Source organism: Lipophrys pholis, assembly GCF_963383615.2.
Source record: "Lipophrys pholis genome assembly, chromosome: 9".
In the NCBI taxonomy this organism is placed as follows: Eukaryota; Metazoa; Chordata; class Actinopteri; order Blenniiformes; family Blenniidae; genus Lipophrys; species Lipophrys pholis.
This window is the reverse complement of record NC_137639.1, coordinates 20,772,791-20,795,319: the sequence shown is the minus strand read 5'-3', so window position 1 is coordinate 20,795,319 and position 22,529 is coordinate 20,772,791. Positions and strand designations below refer to the sequence as shown.

Here is a 22,529-nt window from a genome sequence, read left to right as displayed (position 1 = left end):
TATCACAATAATGATTTAAAGAATCATTTTAAGTCATACAGTGCAGATATGTGTGTGACTAAATCATGAGCTTATGCTCTCTTTTCTGTCAATCTGATTGAATTCTCAGATTGTTCCTTTTACATGCATACTTAATGAAGTGATTAATTTGCACCAAGAATATCATCTCATTCAGTCAGTGGATCAATTCCATCATGTTTTCACAGTGATGTTTGTGACGTGCACACATGATCCCGCATCCAGATTTAACCAGAAGCCTGTCAGTATTTCTCAAACCCCAGCATTCTTTTTAAAGACACCTCACGTAAAGCGTCACAGAGTGACATACGTAACCGATACGTCCGCAAAGTGCTGACCGTTGGAAGCAATCTGATGTGCCGTTTGCTTGGACTGATTGGATCAACAACAAGGTCACACACTTCCTTTCAATCGGATAGGGCCAATTTAATCAGAGAGAATTGTCAACATTTGGTCAGATTACCTAGTGTTTTCTCCTGGAAACAACCAAATCAATCAGTTGATTTATAACAATGCGTCGTCGGTTCATGAGCCACAGTATTGTTCTCATCATGGCTGTTTGAACCATGTTGAGCAGTTGCTCATGTAAACTAGATGAGGAGGGCTGCAGGATAGGGGCTTGTTCTGGAGGAAAGGATCGCTGTGGAGACACACTTCTTTTTTCTCTCTCTCTCGTTCGCTCACTCTCACCCACTCGCTCCTCCCCTCAATTTCCAGGAAGAGACGTCGGGTCTGTTCACTGGAAGACGCCCGATACTGCACTGAACCGAGAGACCAAGTTGTTCATCTTGCATCACGTCCTCCTCATTCTTTGTCTCACTTGTGCCCTCCTTCAGTACTTCTGTGCTTCACCTCTTCTTCCCATCTTTGTTGTGTGTGTTTGTTCTGCCCTCTCTCACTCCCTTTACTGCCCTCCTACTGTTGAACAATAACCCCAGTGTGTGTAACTGTGTTTGGCGCTATTTTTGGCCACTCCAAGGCCACAAAGCACTCTCTTCTCTCTTGCTCTTTCTCTCTCTTTCTCTGTCACTTCTGTCTGCGGCTATATGGCAGCAAGTAAAAGCCTATAGAAATAGTAAACTGCATTGACCTCCAAGAATAGTTGAGCAGCCTTCCAGGCTTACATGTTTTTGTGTGTGATGCGTGTTTAACCCCTTGTGGCACCCAGGTGAAGCGCAGGTCATGAATGCTCTTGACTCAGCCGAGACCTCCAGCAAGAGCCTTCAAGGAAAATTAGCCTCTATCTCGAGTCTCCACAACAAGCTGCAATTCTCTGGAAGATTATTTCCCGACAAGGGAATCTTCTCTGCATGTTACCGCAAAACCGCGCCGATCTCCAGCTCGTACACGAGCAAAAGCAAATCCTGCTGTAGGAAAAGAATAAGGCCTGTGAAATTGAATGGAAGTGTTCTGCACGTGTCTCCACCACAGCTTTTCACATAAATTTCTTTCTACTGCCGGAAAGACCGCGAGCAGCAGCAATGTGACAAATGAAATCTGTCATATAGTTTACTTACAAATCAATGTTGAATCAAGCAGTTCTTAACTTACGATGGATTCGGAGAATTGGGTGGATTTGCAGGAAGTGGATCAAGTTATTTAGCTAAATATACAGATAAATCATTTTTCTACCAAAATCCAGGTATTTCCAGTCTGTCAAATGTCAATATTTGCTGACTTTCCAACCTTTCTGTGAGAAATGCTTGTGGACTTGTTAATCAAACAGTTTGTAAATGTTGTTTGTAATTGTGGGGAGAATGTGATAGACGTTTCCTTGAAGCGCACACTTCAGGCGTTACATCTGTTTATTGTTAGGAAAGTATTTGTCCTGTCGATCAATGATTCCTGGAGCCCTACTTGTTTTTCCCTCACACGTCAAGGAGCCTACATTCAGGTGTATGTGTCAACAACATGCTGCGGCTTGTAATTCTTGAACTCTTTTTTTTTTTTTTTTTTTTTTCCCCCAGACGCTCATGTGTTGAAAAACCTGTAAAGAAATAGCAGGATTTAATCATTTTTACATTAAGCCACCTTGCCTGTTCGTTTCCCATCAATGTACTTTCTCTTTCTTTACTTTTTTGTCACTTTGCCGTGCCCCTGTCTTTCTCTCCGTGTGTCTCGCTCTCCAGTCTTCCTCTCCTATTGGCCTAATGAATTTTTAATGGACTTGGTGGGAAGAGTCCAGACACTTTGGGATTCAGGCATATGGGCTCTGATTACCCTCCTCCTCCTCCTCCTGTGGAGCCCACCCTCCTCTTTCACTCTTACTTTCTGTGTCTCACCCTCCAGCCTTTTATTATCCCTCCATCCCACCCGTCCACCTCTTGTCTTGTGTTTCTGTCGTCTCTGTTCCCCCCGCTCAGCGCTTCAGGCTGTTTCTCTCATCCGAGCAGCTGTGACAAAGACAAGGCTATGTATACTTGCGTATGAATATACCATGGACAAATACTGACTGTCATTTCAGTTTTTAGTGCTTTTACAGACTCTTTGAGCCGACTGTGGACCCCCCCCCCCCCCCCCCCCAAGTCTAAGCGCACACCTACACACTTAGACACATAGACACACACTCTTACACTACTTTCCCACATCCACGTTAAAGCTGAGTTGGGTTAAAGTAGTACGGTGCCAGCCAGCTGCCGCTAATGGCTGTTCAGAGGCCCTGGACCTGTATAAAAACCCTGAGTTTGCAACTTGGCTGTTAGTTTGGCACGGACCTGTCAGTTGATTTGCTGCTGAGTAGTACTCGCAGCTCTGGGATTCTCTCCTCATCTTTTTTTTCTCACTCTGCTACTTTGTCTGACTGCCCGTCTGTCTCTGCCTCCTTCCCATCAGCCCTTGCCCTCCATGGCACTTCAGTTCAAGGCCGTTTATCCAGCTACTCATTTTTTTCGGCCGCTGTAGTCATCAAATATTAATCGGGAGATGATTTCCTCAATTAATTGATTATGCAGTTGTCAGATTCTAAGAGGAAAGAAAACATCTTAAAATTTCTATTCACCAACTGGTAAAAGTATCTGGTGGAGTTTGTTTGTTTGTTTGTTTTACTGATTTGTTGTGCTTGTTTGCAGCACTCGGTTATTTTCTACTCCTTTATACAGTGTTATGTACAGCACACTACCTTTGTGAAAAAGAATGATGCACACCACAGGAACATGGTTCATGTGTGCATCCCTTTGTTCAAGCATATTTCTGCTCACAACATCCACAGGGTACTTTCAAACAGCCATAATTCAAGAAAAACAGCACATTGTGACACCTGAGAGCCTGAAGGTGGAAAGGGTTTTGTATTTTTTTTTCTGAGGAAGCTGCTAAATGGCTGATTTACTTCCTGTTTCAGCTTTCAAGTAAAGTTGTGTCTGTTAATGACAGTCAGTAGCAGTGTTGTCTTAGATGAAAAAAGAGACAATCTAAACCTGCAATGAATAATGAACTACTAAGTTGCAGCGTCCATAAACTCAGAGCAATATCGACCTCGAAGTTTGTCTCTCCTTTCACTCCATCTCGGCTCGTTCATCTGCTGGAGCCTTTTGTCATTTCTCTCTCTCTCTCTCTCTCTCTCTCTCTCTCTCTCTCTCTCTCTCTCTCTCTCTCTCTCTCTCTCTCTCTCTCTCTCTCTCTCTCCTCTCTCATTCGATTGCTTTCATCTCCTCAGGCCCTCCACTTTTTTTGCCATGTGTGTGAGAGAGTGGAGGTCATTGTTGGCCTGGTGAGCCGCACAGATAGCTGGAATAACAGTTGTGTTAGAAGTCTGCTAGTGGCCTGCCACCAAGATCACACAGAGGAAAAGAGGCATCCGCACTCTGTGAGTGGAGGAGGGGGAGGAGGAGCAGGAGGAGAGTGAAGAAGGAGGAGATGTGGGGGGGGATAAGCAATCTGACCTGGATGACAACAGACTACCAGACGAGCTATGATCTCATCGCTCCCTTAATCCCCCTCCTCCTGCTCCTTCCCTCCATCCATCCTCCCCCTCTCTCTTCTCCCACTCTAAGCCATTGTCTCTCTTTCTCTGTCTTCCCACTCTTGTTTCCAGATCTCCCTCCCCGGTTTCTTTTTCACCTACTTTCTTTTCTCTGTTCTCCGCTTGTCCTAGAGCTCACCCCATCTCGTCTTCCCTTCTTGTCTTTCACTCCCTCTCTCCCTCCACCCCTCCTCCTCTTCATCCCCTTTGCATCACTTTCTACCACCTGCCCCTCACTTGTCCCAACACACATACACACACACTCTTCTTGACGCACTTGCACTCACCCTCTCTCTCTCTCTCTCTCTCTCTCTCTCTCTCTCTCTCTCTCTCTCTCTCTCTCTCTCTCTCTCTCTCTCTCTCTCTCTCTCTCTCTCTCTCTCTCTCTCTCTCTCTCTCTCTCTCTCTCTCTCTCTCTCTCTCTCTCTCTCTCTCTCTCTCTCTCTCTCTCTCTCTCTCTCTCGTGTCCCAGGGCAGAGATTAGGCGCACCCCTATCGTCAGCCCTCCACACCAGTTTCTACATTATTTATGCAGTGCAAGTGTGTGTGTGTGTGTGTGTGTGTGTGTCTGTGCGTAAGTGCGTGCGTGCGCATGGCTTGTGCATGCATGCTGTAATGGCTATCTGGTGTCTCCCCAGGGAGGGAGGAGGGGGGTAAGGGTGGAAAGGAGCCAAACGGGGAGAGTCGAGGTCAGAGAGGTTAAGTGTGGTGGTGGGGGTTAGGTCACACTTTGCGAGGCTTCCCGCAGCCGCTCACTCTGCGTTCTTCATCCAGGCATGCAGCTTCCCACACTTTGAATCCTCAACACACTTACAGATTCCAAAAATTCCTCGCTGAAATGCTCCTATCGGGTATACAGGTCTGATGAAACAGATCAGTGCGCTTGTGTCTGATAGCTGATCCAACGTGAGTCAGGACAGCTCCGCCTGGCCTGCGCTCTGGTTGGATAGAAGGACAAAGACACCTGTTCTTGCTCTCAGCATTCCTCTAAACATAATCCTCACTGTGTCTGGCACACACACACATGCACGCACACACCATGCATGCACACGGTCAAATAAAAGAAGTCACTTTTGTTCCGTCTCTAAACAGGAAAGTATACATATCATGTGAGCTTTTCATGTACAGGTTTTGACAGATTTATGCAGAGTAAAGAACACTCTGGCACGTCAATGTACTTTGTACCTGTACTGTAAATATACACCTGACCATTGCACTTAGTGATGCTGCTGATGACGGAGGATAGCCGGGCCTAACTGAATGTTAGATGCACCGATGCCCATTAAAAAGAAAATATGAGGCATGTATAAATAGTACAAACATAGTTATAATAACCCATTCATTTATCTACTCATACACTATCCAGCTTCCCCTTAGGGTGAAAGGAAGGGTGTGCCCTGGGCAGGAAAGACTAGAACACTATTCAGATACACCAAAGTTTCGAATGTGGGAGAAAACTGGAGATGCACAGAGGAACCATGCAAACTCCAACTAAAAAGTGCCCTCACCCTGCAATCAGAACAGAGATATTCACGAGAATATTGTGGTACCGTGCAGCACCACAGCAATACCATTGATGTATTTTTGTTCCACAGTTCATACTAACACTTTACTTACATTACCTGATCCACTATTGGAACCTAATGAAACCATTAACACCTCACAGTCAGCAACAGAATACAGAGCACAACAGTGAGACGACAGTGTATTTTGTACTCTTGTGAGAATACTAATCCTCCACAGTGATGCTTCATAATAATCAGAAAAAGTCCTTGGTGGGAAAAAGGATCTTGACAAAGAAACGTAGACTGAACTCAGCCTGAGTCAGTATTGGAAGTGGATCCCCTGATAGTTTTGTATGTGGGGTTTGCTAATGAGAGCGTCAGAACTCGAGACATTTGCAATGGAGCACTGAAATAATTTTTCACAGTCGCACACTATAAATTCCTCTGACATGTTTGTGTAACACTCGTGCTGCAGACTGCAGATCAGGTGTCATTTCCGGTATTTTGAAAAGATTACTTTCACTTGGTGAATTAATATGTGCTGCATTAGTATAGTAACTTTCTTCCTCAGTGAAATTAATGTATGCATCTTCACAGACACTGACCTGACAAATCCGCCCTAAATGAGTTGTGACTTTATTTGGTTTTACTTCATACTATTTACAAAGAGTTACGCAGCCGGTACAAACAAGCCTTTACTGTACCCCTCTGAGTAGCTTCACTGGAGCTTTTCTCCTTTTGACAGCAGCACTCCAGGATGAGTAGTTAAGATACAGTCAACAACACGCGTTTATTCATTTTAGCCTGCTTGGGGATTTGACCAACCACCTCTCAGCATGGCTTGTTTTGACACTCAAAAGTAATTTTCTCTTATCTGGAAAGACTGTGCCGTTGTCTGGTGGAGGAGTGCGTATGGGTGACTCTTATTTATTTCTTATTTTTTTGTAATTATTGCACGCTCAAGCATGCTCTGGAGGTTTCTGTGTTCATGATAGCCCCCAGTCTGCTCCCCTGTGGCCGTGGTTCATTTAAGGTTAGATCTGCCACAAGTGTTTGTTTGAATGTTTGACAGGGGAAGAGGAGGAGGGTGGGAAAAGAGGAAGGAAATAAAATGGTAGTGACATTTGCATGTTAACTGCTACCTACATATGCAGGCCTGGAAAGTCTGAGAAAAATACAGACGCAGATGAGACAGTTTGCAGTTTTTACACCCATGGTTATTTCACACATTGCCATGTTTGTTATAAGGAACAATAATCTTTAGTTTAAAGAAAAGTGGCTGCCTGCACAGCTGCTGTCGGCCACCTGCTATGTGCATAATGTTCGGCGCTAATAAGATCCTGTCTGGAGTTTGGGGATGGAAATTGTGTAGGCATCTCCTACATAGTTTGAGGTATCTATAAATCTTTATTTTCTATCACAACATGACTCTTGAGTAGGTGGGACTACTGAGTGATTCATTGACCATGCCTGGCAGATACATCGCTGTGGAGGAAAACAACCGAAAAAAGGTGCTGAGAAATGGCTGGTAGCCTACATTCGATGAGTAAGAAGACACATAGACAGATTAGTTTTCCTGCCACGCTATTTTTAAACCTGAAGACACTTGTTAGGTACTTGCTTAAGTTAATGAAAAGTTTCAGCCGCCACAACACATATAGATTTGTAGATGCTTCACAGACGTTATTTACTGTTACACAACACTGACTGGGTAGTGCGAGCGGGCTAGTGCGGAAGGGATTATCAGGCTATCTATCTTTGCCTCGGGCGGTCATCCAGCAAATCCATTGACAGGCCTGCACATCATAATCTCATGATTTGCGCTGTTTGTTAACCAACCTCCCGCCCAGCTTGTCTCATTTCCTCTGCTGCCACTTGCATGCTGTGCATTTGCACATGGCAAACACGGGCTCCATGCTGGCGTTATATGTCTTTCCATGCTGTTTCGGAGCAGAAATAAAATGAGCTGAGTGTGTTTAAAAACAGAGCCTCCTGTCCCTTGTAAAACAATATACCTGGAATGAATAGCCCCGAAACTCATTAGTGTCAGAAACCTGGCGATTTGACTCTTTATTGATTTCAAAGAGGGTTTTTTTTATATTGCTATGTTGCATTTTAGAACAGTCCTATAGTTCTAAATGGAAAAAAAAATCTAATTGCGGATGATGTAATGTTAACAAAATACCTAATGCACCATCAATTTAGTTCAATATGAGTCACATTACATAGATTTCAGTTTCCACACAATTTTATGTATGAGACTTTCTACATTAACTGCAGCAAAAATATCTAAATGCAGGATGAATTGGGCATTAAGTGACACTTGAGCTGAGTGGATGCTCCATCTCTGTTGAGACAACCTCCTCACTCGTGCATCTGTCGGAACGATGAGAATGATTCTTGGTGAAGTAACATCCAGTCCAAGTGATATGTGACTAAATATTACAGCGATAGTCTGTTTTGCTCAATCGTGTCAAATTTTCCTGACCACCCAGGCTAACAGAATGTTAGTGGGAGACTTGCACAAACATTTTCAAACACGCACACAAAACTCTTCTCCAACTTGTACATTTGGGCGCACACATGCTCATGCAAACAGTCATATACCCGCGCCCACGTTCTCATTCTGCGTCTCTTTGCTGTGCGTTTCCTTCGAGCAGCGGGCGGCGAGAGATGAAGGGATAGACAGGAGACATGTTGTTTTCCTCCGCTTGGAGGAAAGAATGACTGCATGAGAGGAAAGAGGTGGAGGAGAGGTGGAAAGGTTTTTGGTTTTTTCACTACAACCTTTGGTGTGGTAGTTCCACTGGTGATCCAAAACCTCCCCCGACTTTATTAGTCTAATTGATTCGAGAAGCTCGCCCTGCAGACTGAGGCATGTCGAGGTGCTTTTAATGTGGTTGTCTTTGACATCTCTTGCCTTAGCGTCTCTTCTCTCTGTTCTTTTCGCTGCCCTTCCTCCTGCACTTCAGTAATGTCCGTAAGATAGAGTGGTCGAGAGTAAGCTGAGCAACTAGTTTAATTCAGGCTGGGAAATTTTAAGGAAATGCAGCAAAAACAAACAAACTGGGAGAGTCATTAAAGTAGCTCTCTGCCACGTGAAGATTGAAAGGGGACAGTCCGCTTCGTGTACTGAGCTGTACTGCTGTAATTGATCTATACTTGGCCAGACACCTATAATCCTCTTTTCTCTTTTAGAACAGTCACCTGAAGCAAATGCCGTCTGCTAAATGTAATCATATCCCAGTCTTTTTCTTTTCTTCCTTCAAACAAGTTTTTATAGTCTGAGTTTCTCCACAGAGATAAAAGAGTTTACTCTGTGAGCTTGAGTTACATTTACATGCCCCCCCCCCCAAAAAAAAAGATTTGACTTTTATTGTTTTCTACAGGATTATTTACTGTTCCTGGCAGAACTCAAACATCTCGTCCTAACCCTCTGCTTTTCTTATCTTTACATTACAGGGTTCGCTTTCCCAGAATGGGCCTACAAACCAGAGTCGAGTCCCGGGTCCAGACAGATCCAGCTGTGGCACTTCATCCTGGAGCTGCTCAGAAAAGAAGAATATCATGACGTCATTGCCTGGCAGGGGGACTACGGCGAGTTTGTCATCAAGGACCCAGATGAGGTGGCCCGCCTCTGGGGGGCCAGAAAGTGTAAACCCCAGATGAACTACGACAAGCTGAGCAGAGCATTGAGGTATGCAGACGGAGAAACTTGGCTGAATTGGATGTCTGTGAGAATGTGTGTTCACTGGACAGCTGTGACTCAGTTGGAAGGTTACAGGTCCAATCCCCCATCTGTCCATATGTTGAAGTGTTCTTCAGCAAAACACTGAACCCCAAACTGCTCCCAGTGGATGGACTGAGCGTCTTTCATGGCAGGTGCCACCTTTTTTGTGTGAATGAGGGAATATAAGTGAAATCAATTTACCGTTCATGGTTATTAGCCCATTATTAACATTTAACTCCAAACATATCTTTATTGCAACTGCTCAAATCTGAACATATTAAGCATCTCTTTATCCTCATCAACATTTACCATGTAAACCAAACTGTAAACGCTCCATCAGAATGACGAATTCACTGAGATTCCACCATCATATCACACAAATTAGTTTTGTTTGCTCACTATTTCCACTTTCAACTTAGGAGTTACGCTGTTGTGTGGAGAGAGAGGGCAACTCCCTTTTGTTTATTCTTGATTGTATCATTAGGAAATATGATTAATGGAACGTTCAGGTGTGTGTATGTACTGCGTGGATCATAAAGTCCAAGAGAGATTTAGAATGTTATGCTTCCCATAGTTGCTGCGAGTTAACAAGGTGGCAGCTTGAAGTTTTGCCTTAAAAGTGAGAGTTCCCTGGCGCTTTAAAAAACAGGTCACTAATGGAAAAGGAAATCCTTTTTTTAAACTTATTTGTGATGAGTCACTTCACACCCAAAAGAACTCTTGGGTGTGGGTTGAATTTGGGGTATTTCTGTGATTTAACACTTCCAACATCCCTCAGATGAGTTTTTGAATCTGTGAAATGACTCAGGAAAGGAAAACATGAGCTGGTCCACAGCTGGAGATAATGGGGAACATTTCAAAGGTCTAAACCTGTTTGCGGGGGATGCATTTGTCGTGACTTAAGTTCTCCTGGCCAGTGTGCAAAATACTGTATATAAAAGAGGACGGTGAGATGGAAATAAGGCCGTCTTTTTGTAGCACAACAGCGAGTAGAAATGTGGGTCTGGTGGATAAGTCGTGCATTTACTAGTCTGCACTAATAAACTATTGAAATGCCCTTTTCTTAATACTACAGCAGACACTAAAACCCCTGGAAGCAGTGCATGCGCAAGAACCTTTATGGTTGCGAAAGGTGACCTCATTAACTTCATGTAGTGTTGACCTGGACAAGTTTATTTTCAGATCGTCTCCAAGTGGAGTTACAACACTCACCCAGTTGGCCAGTTACACCTTGACACCGCATGGTTAAAGTTATGTCCAAAGCCCATTACAACATTATGATGGTGACACAGTTAGGCGGCGAGCCTCGTTCAAAGCCCATAAAACTGTGATTTTTAGAATGTTTTTCATTCATTGTCATGGTAACGTAAATGCTCATCATTTTTTGTGTTTACATGAATATTTTTGAGGTTATTATCATAAGTTTAGTTTATTAATTGATTAATTTAGTGAGCTGAAACTCACCAAAACTGTCATTTTAATGTTGGAAATGTCATGACAGCTTCATGTTAATATGATATGATTTGGGGAAAAATTTAAAACGCAAAGACCAACCAGTTAAAGACCAACAAACAAACTCAACAAATCAAAACAATTTTAAACTAAACAAATCTGCATCTTGGTTTTCGATTGGCTTTCATAGGAACAAAGTTGAAAGTATTTCTTATAGGAGGTTGTTATTGAATTGGTTTTTTTTTTGTCTGGATTATTTATATCAAACTCCTCAATGTCCATGTTACAGGGATCACAGTTCCCGTTTGAGTTCCCCTGGACACACGCGCATCTCAGTTCATTAGCTGCGTTGAGTCCCCACCTCATTGTAAACCAACAAACAGAGCCAAGATTAGGCTAAGCACTTTAAAGAAAGTCGCACAGGCCATCAAAGGAGGAAAATACATTGAGTGACTTAATTTAGCGCTGGAAGGGATTGTGTACCCTCATTATACACTGGTGAGATTAAGATCACCTATGTTACACATGGGGTTTTGTGCGGACAGAGGGAATTATCGCGGACTACAACGTAACGCACACAAACATTCGGACTGGCAATCTGGATTTAGGATTCCTGAATTAGAGAGGAAAAAAATGCGGATCGGGATACTTGTGGTCAGCCTGTTTATTTATAGGACCTCCATCCTCTGGAGCTGTAACAGATTTGGAGCTTAAGCTGCAGTAAGTGCTTATACTGTATATAGCAGGCCTTAGTGGCTGATCAACAGGTTTTCTCATGACTTTCTCCATCCACTTTCTGTGACATTTTTAGCCATCCTCCTTACAGCCAGCTTGTCTCACTTTGAGGGTTTGAAGTGAGTAGAGGTGCGTCACACTTCGAAGTGAGAAGGCCAGTCAATGAAATGGTGCACAAACATGCACACAACCAGGTCCAGGTTGTCATTTGATTTGACACCTGAGCTGTTTTCAATGTTTCATCCGTACAGGCGCTGGAAATGAAGCCTATCGACACGCGCATCAATAGTAATGTGAGGAGAGGATTAATAGCACTAATGACTTATGAAGTTGTAAAAGAGGCACACAACCACACATGTGCATGGTAACAGTTCACATATGGAGTAAACTGCTGGGGAGCAGGAAAACCTTGTGCCCTTCATATGAAGAAAAGCTGGAGTCTGCTAATAATGGAGACCACACTTGGCATGTGGCAATTAGACTACATGCACATGCACACATACTTGAAAAGGCACGCTTTGTTTTGAAGTGTTCTTTTTATCACTTGGCCTTTGTAATTATTATTTTTACCTCAGTGATCTTATCCTTTCCTGTCTGCCATGCACATGGTGGAAATTCCCTTAATCAGGACTGCTGCATTGTGTGCAGACATGTGCGTATGTGCCGGCTTTCCGTTGAGGGGACGCAGCCTCGGCCCATGCGTCATCCTGGCCTCCCGCTCCCACGACTGCTGTGAAATTCCCACTCCTGTTGAGAGGATTACACTCACACTGTGCAAGTGTCTTTATGTGCAAGAGTGTGCATGTAAAGTGTGTGTGTGGACATCAAGAGGTTAGAATGTCTTGCTGTTTAATTATTATTATTATCATTGTACCTTTTTGGGTTTGCAGCGTTGTGGTGGTTGGTACTGTCGTCTCACTCTGAGTGTGTGAGTAAGGTGGTGTGTGTCGGTTGTTACCTGTTACTCACACAGTCCAAAAACATGCATCTCAGGCTAATTGATGATTCTTGTCAATGAGTATGTCTTTCTGTGTTTACTCTGTGATGGATGTGTCTACTCTACCTTTGCCCCTACTCTTCCCCGCAACCCTGAAGTGGAGAAAGCAGAAGGCAAGATGGATGAATGAATGAAGTTCTTTGAGCAGAAGCAGGGTACACCCTGCTCAAGTCGCCAGTCCAACACTTATTGGAATGACCACTGGGAAGCTTGTGTCAACAAGAATGGGCAACTTTCTGATTTGCACAGAAATTCACCAATCACAATAAAATGCCCTAAGTCTTGTTCGCACATTTGAAAGACTGCCAAATTAATCATAATCAGGTATTTACAAAATATCTGACACAAAGAGGCCCCTGCAGCCTGTCTGCCACCAGGTGTAAGATCCTTCATGATCAATGCATCTGATAGTTGAGGTCAGTACTAGTCGGCATTCTGTTTCAGGTGATGAATGCAAACATGGAGACACTTTGTGAGTGTCTGCAGCAGTTTTATTGCATGGAAGGATGACAAAATAAAAATGCCCACTAATGAATAATGTTGCACCTCTGCCTTGATCTCGTGAAATAGAGTCGTACCGATCTACACAGGAGAGCCGGGGAAATGAGGCCTGTTGCCAATCATCTATTGCACAGTGCTGGCTTAATGAGTATAATCACGCTAAGAGGTTCCGGCACCTGGAGACCTCCAGGCACCCCCCTCCCTCCCTCCCCCCGTCTGCCAGGGTTGGTTGGCTCAAAACATGGTGGTCAGAGGTCAGGGGGGACTGCCACACACAGCTGGCAAAGATTAACAACACCGCACATGTGCACATTCACATACACAAATGTACTATTGTGCAGGCCCCTTGCCCTAGCATGCTTGCTTGCACATATGTTTGGAGTGTTTGCTTCATTTCCAATGTTCATGTAATTGTGATGGGCCAGCACAGCTGGAAAATTGCCACAAGAGAAAAACACATAAATAATACAATTGTGTTATTGTGAGACTACACAAGAATGTGCATCTGATACAGACTTGTCATGAATTGATGTTGATAGAGGAACACGATGGGGTAATGTCTCTTTTACCCAGTGATCATTGGAAACTGAAAGTAACCCAACTGATCTCCAAAACATGCTGCATGTGCACCCACTACAACTCACTTCGTTGGCCGGGCATGTTTATGGGTGAGAGGGTCTCTCTGGACAGCGGCGCATTGTATGGAAACACCCAGGGCCCGTTAGAAAGTGCAGAGGGAGCACTCAGGGACAGGGCCACTGCCGGACTCGATGTTCACCATACGCTTGTGCGCATTGTCTCTCCTTTGTCTGTATGTGCAGCACGTATGTGTTCATTATACATGAGTACTGTCTGTAAGTCTTTGTCCCGCACTGAATGAGGCCTCTATTTTCTATGAGGGGCAGAAAACACACAACTTGTGCGCACATAAACGCACACGCCAGAGTGTGCTCGACTACATACTCGCGCCCACAGAGCATGTGACCGGCCTAATCGGAGCCTGACCAGATCCCCCTCTTTATACACTCTACATGCTTCCTCACACACACATACATAGAACATTAGCATGTGATGCGTCAGTTGTCAGACCCATTCAATTTCTTTTTGGAGTCACTAAACCCTCATCACACCCTCTACAAAAAGGGCTTTTATCATGTGCACGAGCGCACACACCTGAGTGTGAGCAGCTGGTGTGTGCGCAGATGAGTAGGGGAAGATCATTCTGCGATGTGTGTGTAACAACCATCGCTGACGAAAGAGGCAGAAAATAAACACGGGACGCATGGGGAGTATTGTAATCCCAACTTCCTGTCACAGTCAGCTCCTATTTAAAGCCCGACAATAGGCGACGCACAGGCTGTACACACACATGCACGGGGGCTGCTTCAACACGTTTCCACTGCACACCCTGTGAGAGCAGGGACATTGGCAAAGATTATTAATATCATAGATATGTCATCTTATATGGGGATACAAAGGGTTGTCTATAGTGGACAGAACCTTCAGCCTGAGTTGTGGTTATCTTTGAGGTTAAGATCATATCTTAATGCTCCTAACTGGCTAAAGTGTGTTTGTATGTATCAGAAGCTTCGTCTGTTTTGATATACATCTAGAAAAAGTCTCTCAAGGCACCAAAAGTCACAGGTCAGGTTGCAAATGTCCCCCACTTTAATGAAATGAATCAAAACCCTAAATTATCATTATTTTGTTTGTTCTTGTTGCCCTGTTCGATCTTTTTTTAGCAGTGTTGTAGAGACTTAAAACATGTGTCGTCACTTAAACAATGTTGTCATATCCCATTGGACGGGCTGCGAGAGAACCATTTTTAAAATTAAAGTTCTCTCTTTTTTTTTTTTTTGTCTTGAGTCATAACCTTTCCAATTTTATACCCCTTTTTTAAAATATTTTTGTAAGATTTAATATGTGACTTGAGACTCACTAGAAGTTTTTGTTGTTGTTAACGCTCGAATAATGCACCGCTAAACAAAAGTATTGTGTTATTTCCCATGTAGAAGCTTCAAAACATACTCAAAGTGTAGTTTTTAATTGTCCATTGATTAGTTCTGCACTGTGTGTGGGTGTGTGGGTCTCTCTGCTTTGATGGGGATGTTTTGGACCTCAGCACGTCTGTGTGGTCGCAACCTTAATCCCTGGCCTAAAATCAGTCACAGTATCGACTGAGCTGATAAAGAGAGTCCTCTGCTTCTCTCGAAGCTTCACTCTAAATCCAGACTGATTGTTCAAGGAGCGGGATGAAGCTGCTGTTACATTTTGGGGGCACACGAGCAGGCGTGTGTTAAAGTGAGCCTGAACAACATGGCACAGGACAGAGTGCTGGTGGTGCGTGTGTGCATGTGTTTGTGCACACTTGTGCGTGTAAAGTGAGTGCGGTAGGCAGCTAAACACAGGCACTCAAAGAATCTCTTTCTTCTCTTTTGATGTGAGTTCAAATGCTCTTCAAAGACCGTCTGACTGTATGACTGCGCAGGAGGGGGGGTGAGGTGGGGGGAGAGAGAAAGAATGGGCGACCATGTGCTCCGAACAGCTTCAGTGGCCACAAATTTGATGTCTGCTTCCAACTATGAGGATCACACTCGGTGCATTAGCAGCGGGTGTGTTTGTGTGCGTTCATGCTTCCAGACACACAAAACTTTAGTTGGCAACTCTCCCCGCAAGCCGACTGCCATCGGCCTCAAACAGATGTGTCAGCACAGTGATATTATTGGCTTTTGGGATCTGCCTGTGTGTTTACGCCATTTTCACACTCAGCAACCCCGTTAATAGGAACCTAAAGGAGTTGAAATAACTTGTGGCTATCCTACCTAGGAGGTACAATGTTACAGTATTGTGCAAACATTTTAACTAGATGCGAAAATGCTGCAAAAAAACCACAACAATGCCATGAAAAAAAGGCCAGCGGCTTTTATTTTTCTGTCGAAAAAACAAAATGCACAGTTTTGGTTCAGTTTTTAAAGGATCAGCTGTGATTGATAGAAATGCTGTGTGGCAGTGGGCAGACGAGATGAGGCTTAACCTGCTGTGGACGAACGTCTGTGGAAAAGTTTGTGCTTTTACATCGCGTTACCCTGCTCGCGATCTCACAGATTGAAGTGCTGCTTGGCACAAAGGCCTATTTACAGCATTTGTTATTTGTGTGTTTCACACTAGCAACGAGCAGGAAGTTGTGGAGGCAGTGTCACTCGGTTTGTTCTGTGATAGTGCTGGTTCAGTTAGATGTACCTAATAAACTGACAGCAAGGTGGCATCTTTAGTAAGTGGCGTGGTTGAAGGAAGGGGGGTGGGGGCTCTTGAGTAACAGAAATGTGTGTTTTCACATGACTTTCTACTCTCATTTATTTTTGCACCCTCATGCAGGCTGCAGCACAGCTTGTTGACTTTTTATCGTCGGCTAATTCGATCACAATCCTGCTGTGGTTTTTAATTCTGCTCGACTTCCTGCCTGCCTGCCTGTCTCTGTCCGTCCCCTCGCTCCCAACTGCCTCTCTCCCCTCCTCTCCTGGCCCTTGTGAGTGTCTCCCCTAGAGCAGAAATTACATGCTGCTTTGTGCCTGGCGTAAACAATGTTTTCAACAGTGCAGGCCTGTCCTGTCTCTCCCTCTCTCTCCCTCTCTCACCCCCCTGCCATTGCCTCAGGGGACGAGTGGAGAGAGTCAGGATAAAGAGGGGGAGGTGGATTGATGAGAGGGAGAGGGAGACAGGGGGGTATCAGTGGGATAAAGGCGGGGGGGGGGGGGGGGTTTAGGAGAACAAGCGAAAAAAGAGCAACAGTCTGTTCCCAGAGTAAAAACGGTCCAACAAGTCTGTGTAATAAGCATAATAAGAGAGGGTGAAGGGCGACACCTCCCCACACACACACACACACACACACACACACACACACACACACACACACACACACACACACACCGCCGTCTAGATAACTACCATTCAGTGTAATGATAGTCAATGGGCTCTGATTAACTCAACATTACCTACATACCCTGAAGCCCCTATCTTTGCCAGCACTCATCACTTAACTTGTGCCAGCAGACACATGTTGGAGGAAGGGAAAGCAGCATCTAGCGCGATAAAAGCAGGTAGGCATGCAGACATGAGGAGAAAAGTGCCGTCTGGGTAAGTCCCGTGTTTAACAGCCAGGGGTGGTGTTGAAAGGATAGGTGGTAGTTTGTGTGAGTATGGCGCACACCAGCCCGTTCCCTCCCTGATGGACAAACATTTATTTTTTTTTGTTCTTTCCTCACTCTTCATCTCCTTCTCTTTCTTTGCTCGGTCTGCCTCGGTGTATGAGGGCTGGCAGTCAGAGATCTAGAGGTTACATAAAGTGGATGTGGATCTGGGGAAGAAAGCAGAGATGTTACATAAAGAGCTGTAGCTGGACAAAGGTTAATAAAAATGGAGCCTTGTAATGTAGGCAGGAGCCATGGGAGAGAGAAAGCGTAGAAAAAAAAAAAGGAAAAAAAAGGAGAGAATGGCCATTACATAAACAGATAAAGATGGGCTGAATTATTGGTGGCTTTGCTTTGCGGTTACATAAAGAGATAGGCCCATCAAGCAAAATGAAAGACTAAATATGTCTCCATGTGTCACACTTGTCTGACATCAGAACTGAAAGACACTTTTTTTCCTTGATGCCATCCTTCTAAAATTCACACGTTAAGTTTTCTCACCACCGTCAAAGAAATAAACTCCTCACACACCCCGCTGCTTCCACCGTCCACTTGGGCTCAAAATAACATCACGTCTGACCGCCGTGTTAAGAGTCGCCTATGATCTCTTCATTTGCTTTATCTCCACACATAACATCCCCGTGCTGCTCAGTCCATCCTCTCTTTCTCATTTATCTATTTTCTTTCCCTGTCTCACCCTCCTCCTCCTCCTCCTCCTCCTCCTCCCCCACCCTTCCCCTTTCTGTGTCTGCTTTGTGCAAATGTCATACAACACTTTCTAATATCTATTATGATGGGTGGAGGCATGAAAGACTCGTGCTTATTAGAATGTGTGCTTCTGTGTGCGAGCTGTAATAACATCGGGAACGAAACGTGAAGTCCTCGTTTTAAATTGGAAGTTTCAGTGATGTAAACATCCCTGTGCTTATATTTCTCGATGGTGTACAAAATAAACAACAACTAATGCAGCGTCTTTTTAATCACTGGTATGTCCATACTGAAAGTGACCATGTAGCATTTGGTTCAGATTCTTTATAAAGTTTTTAGTTGTTCCTTAAAGCAAAACAAAAACTTTTTGCTGGTCTGAGACCAGCTGGTAATGTTTACATTTTTAAATGGAAATTTGAAACTGGCCTTTTTATTCTGGCTTTGCGGTTTATAATATCACAGCATTATGCCTGAATGTTTGCCTACTTACATTATCTCCTATATGTTTTTACGTTTCTTTCAGCTTTGTTTCATTTTTTTCATCTTCCCCAACTTTTAAGTAGCTTTAAGCTTTGTATTCTTAAGTGTTTTAATTATTTTCACCATATTTTACTTGTGTTACTCTTTTATGGGTTTAGTCATGTCTGGTTGTTTTAGAAATACTTTTAGCAACTGTTTGACATGTGTATTGGTCTCCCCATTTTAATCTCATTCAATTTTATTGTAATCTGTGTATTTGTAAATATGTTTCGTATGTGTCAGCGTTTGCAAATATTTTTCATTTACATGTTTTTCCAAATTGTATTTTACAGATTGATTTGTCACATGGTGTTAAACACTCCTTAGGTATTTTTGTGTCTGACATTAATAGTACAAAAGTCAATGTTCAGTTGAGAAATGAATAATTGTGTCAGCACTGTGCCTGTTTTACTGCCATATTTACACCGGTCGCATCTGTTTTCTGCTGCTTTTCAGATACTACTACAACAAGAGGATCCTCCATAAGACCAAAGGCAAGAGGTTCACGTACAAGTTCAATTTCAACAAACTGGTTCTGGTCAACTACCCCTTCATCGACATGGGCTCCACTGGTAAGCCTGGTCAGTCTATTCTCTTTCTGTGTGTCTGTGCATGTCTCAATATCTCTTAATCGCCCAGTGGGTGAGCATGATTACACCGGATTATACAGGAAAACAGTTTAAGTTCTCATTGTTCTCCCTCTCTTCTTTCTCTTCCCCCTCTCATGACATCGACAGGGAGCAGCGTTCCTCAGAGCGCCCCTCCCGTCCCCACCGGCGCAGACACCCATTTTCGCTTCCCTCCTTCCACCCCCTCTGAGGTCCTGTCCCCCAACGAGGACCTGCGCAGCCCCGGCGGGATGTTCAGCTCCGTGGCCCGGCGGATGGCACGAGGCTCCGTCAGCGACTGCAGCGACGGCACCTCGGTCAACTCTGAGATCGAGGACGGCAACACGGGAGCAGGAGAGGAGAGGGGGGAGAGGGGTGTGAGCGGGGGAGGAGGAGGAGGCTACAGGAGTATCATCCATCCCCGCCTGTCCCATGAAACGCTCTTTCGTATGTACGGAGGGCCAGGTAACCCTGCGGGCCACCCGGGCTCCCGCGGCCCCACAGGACACCGAATCCACCCGGAGCCTCTGTCCCCCTTCCCCGTGTCCCCCTTGCCGGGGCCGGGAGGAGCCAGCCTATTAGCCCCCCCTCTGTCCCCAGCCCTCTCCATGACTCCCACGTCTCACCTCCCCTACACCCCCTCCCCCACTCTGTCGCCCATGTTAGGCTCCCACTTCTCCTTCAACCCAGAGGACATGAAGCGCTACCTGCAGGCACACACCCAGTCGGTGTACAACTACGGCCTCAGCCCCAGAGCCTTCCTCCAGTACCCCAACATCGTCATCCCCCAGCCCCACCGGCTGGCCGCGGACAAGGCCGGGCTGGCCTCAGAGAGGGGGGAGAGAGTGGAGCGCGCTGCTGGAGGAGGAGAGAGGGGAGGGGACCGGCACCACCATCCATCCTTGGCTCACTCTGCCCACCACCATCCACACCCTCCTCACTCTGCCCACCCTCACCCTCACCCCCATTCCCACCCCATGCATCACCCCCTCCACCTTGGCGAAGAGCCCCCGCACATGTCTCCCTTCAAGTTCAAGCTGCAGCCGCCCCCCCTGGGTAGGAAGCAGAGGGAGGGACAGAGCCAGAGCAAACTCAGGCAGAGCTCGCTGTCTTCAGGCTCGGGGTCCGGGTCCATGTCCTCCACCTCGGGTTTCGGCTCTTCGCTGTCCTTTGGCAGTGACCTGAGTTCAGCCGGCGGCTCGGGCGTCATCTCTGCATCGTCGTCGACCCAGTCCCTCAACAGCGCAGGACTTCCCAAGATAAAGGTAAACAGGCACATATATAATCTACCACAGTGGCTCTCAAACTTACTTTTTGAATGTATCACTTTTAGAAAATAAATAAAACCCTGTGAAGAATTTTCACCTGGGAATAAGCCCCATTGAGCAGATCCAATATTTATACTCATGTTGTTTAAAAAAAACAAGCACCTTCCAGAGGATTTCTCTAAATTAGGTGTTGTGGGAACTGGGTCCAATCACAGCACAGATTACAGATTGAGTCCAACCTGGACAGGATGACAACCTTTGACAGGGAAAATACAGAAAAACAATCACAGACACTAAAACATTAAACAAGAATGTCTCTTATTGGAGAGATTCACACAGTCACAGGAAAAACATGCAAACTCCACTCTACTACTGTTGTTCTGCACTGAATGATCATGGTACCAGAATACAGTTAAAATATATCGCTTCATGTATGGCTTCTTTGTCTGGAAGTTATTTTAAGATACTTTCATTACATAAAATATCTCAATAAAGATTGGACAGTAACTTATAGAACTAACAGCAATTCTTCAAGTTGTTTTCATTGGCTCAGCGTTTAAATCCAAATACTTTTAAAATCATCTAAAAGGTTTCAACTGTATTCCCACCTTCTGTCTGCAGTACTCAGAAGTGTCTCATGTTGTTGATTGGTTAAAGATTTCAGTAGTTCACAGTCGATGACGTGTTCCTCGTGTCTCTGCCGTGTGTCCAGGTGGAGCCCATCTCCGATATCGAGTCAGAGGAAGAGGTGGAGGTGACTGACATCAGTGACGAAGATCCAGACGAAAGAGATGAGTTTGCGCTCTTTTCCCCTCGGCACTCCAGAGCGTCTGACCATCATCACCACCACCACCGTCATCATCATCATCGCCACCACCACATTGCAAACGGCACGGCCTCGGGCCAACATCAGGCCCACCCCGATGAGGACCTGGATGAAGACGTCTTCAAGGCGCCTGCTCCTCCTCCTCCCGGCCTGATGCCCTTCTTCACCTCGCAGCACATACACTCCAACGCTCACCGGGTGCTGCCCACCCTCAAAACTGAACCCATCGAGCCCGGAGAGAGCCACACCCCCCCAGCTCAGACCACCTCGGCAGGGGCTCCCCAGACCAAGTGTATCCCTCTCAAGCTGCGCTTCAAGAGGCGCTGGAGCGAAGACCAGCGCATGGAGGCTTCGCAGGAGGAGTCTGACGACAAAAAGGTGCGTCCACAAGAGGGGAGGGAAAGCAACGGACGGATGGAGATGGATGAAGACGGGACCGGCAGCGGAGAGGGAGAAAGTCCTCCACCGCTGGCTTATGAAGGCTCCTTAACGACGCCGCTGGCCTCACACCGGAAGGTGAGCGCCGAGCTCCACCGTGCCACGGCACAGCTCTCTCTGGAGAATAAAGATTGCTGATTAGAACTTCAGCTCCTACACTACTGCTGCAGCAGCACAGGAAGCTGTACGGGAGTATGTACATGGTTCCTCTGTAATCCCTCTCCCGCACTGACAAACCAGACTTCCCAAGACCTTCAGTGACCCGAGAGCACAGTCCAACACGCATACACACAAAACTAACACCTCAAAGACAGCTCAACTCATCAGCAGTCCTCTCTCTGGATCAGGCCTCCCACAGACTCACCCTCACCAGGCACAGTGACTGCAGCAGGGCTGAAAGCACCGACCCGACACTCCCCTCCCACCTGGCCAGTGAAGCTCTGGACGACCCGTCCCAGTAGCACCTCTCCCACCTTCAGGCCCACCATCAGCAGCCAGTCAGCACTCTCCTCAGGGGACACGCCGGGGACGATGACCTGCACGCCCACTTTTCCTCCAAGAAGACGGGACTTTAAGTGCCTGTACTGAAACCCACGCAGCGAGCAACGGGAGGAGAGCCGCTCTGAGTGAAGCCTGTATCCCATGAATCCCTTGTGAAAAAAGGAAACCTTGTCTTGGACTGAACAGTGGGGCAGTTGGGTGTTTAACTGACTGACTCTTAAACCTGGCCCACTCCACTCAGGGAAGCCTATTGCTGTATGTTTATTGGATTCATGCACACGGACACAAACGTAAGAACTGAAAAAAAATTATTAAAAAAAACAGTGAATGGGACTAAAGCACTGCAACTCAAGACTGTACACACTCGCTCATACACAGACTCTCTGACTCTCTGGTGCACTGTCCTCTCAGAGCCTTTGACTTTCACACACCCTTCAGTCTGTCTCTCTTCTGTCCTTCCCCTCTCTTTCTTGCGGACCACCTGTTGAAATATCAACACACTGAAATTATTTTTACCCCAGGGAGATGTGAGGAGAGGAAACGAGGATGAAGAAGACGAGTTTCTGAGGGGACCACGA

At 45.5% G+C, this 22,529-nt stretch overlaps 1 protein-coding gene across 2 annotated transcripts in view; it reads left to right on the top strand.

Moving 5' to 3' along the window:
- Positions 1–22,251, top strand: part of erfl3 (Ets2 repressor factor like 3) — a 49,908-nt gene extending 27,657 nt beyond the window's left edge. The window contains exons 2-5 of one of the 2 annotated variants that reach the window (XM_080471680.1): positions 8,944–9,178; positions 18,767–18,882; positions 19,048–20,183; positions 20,899–22,251. In XM_080471680.1, the coding sequence (XP_080327806.1) occupies positions 8,944–9,178; positions 18,767–18,882; positions 19,048–20,183; positions 20,899–21,588 (2,177 nt within the window). In that variant the 3' untranslated portion in view covers positions 21,589–22,251. Of the gene's footprint in view, positions 1–8,943; positions 9,179–18,766; positions 18,892–19,047; positions 20,184–20,898 lie in introns of both variants that reach the window. The other variant, XM_080471679.1, reaches the window with a different exon arrangement.
- Positions 22,252–22,529: the final 278 nt, after the last annotated feature.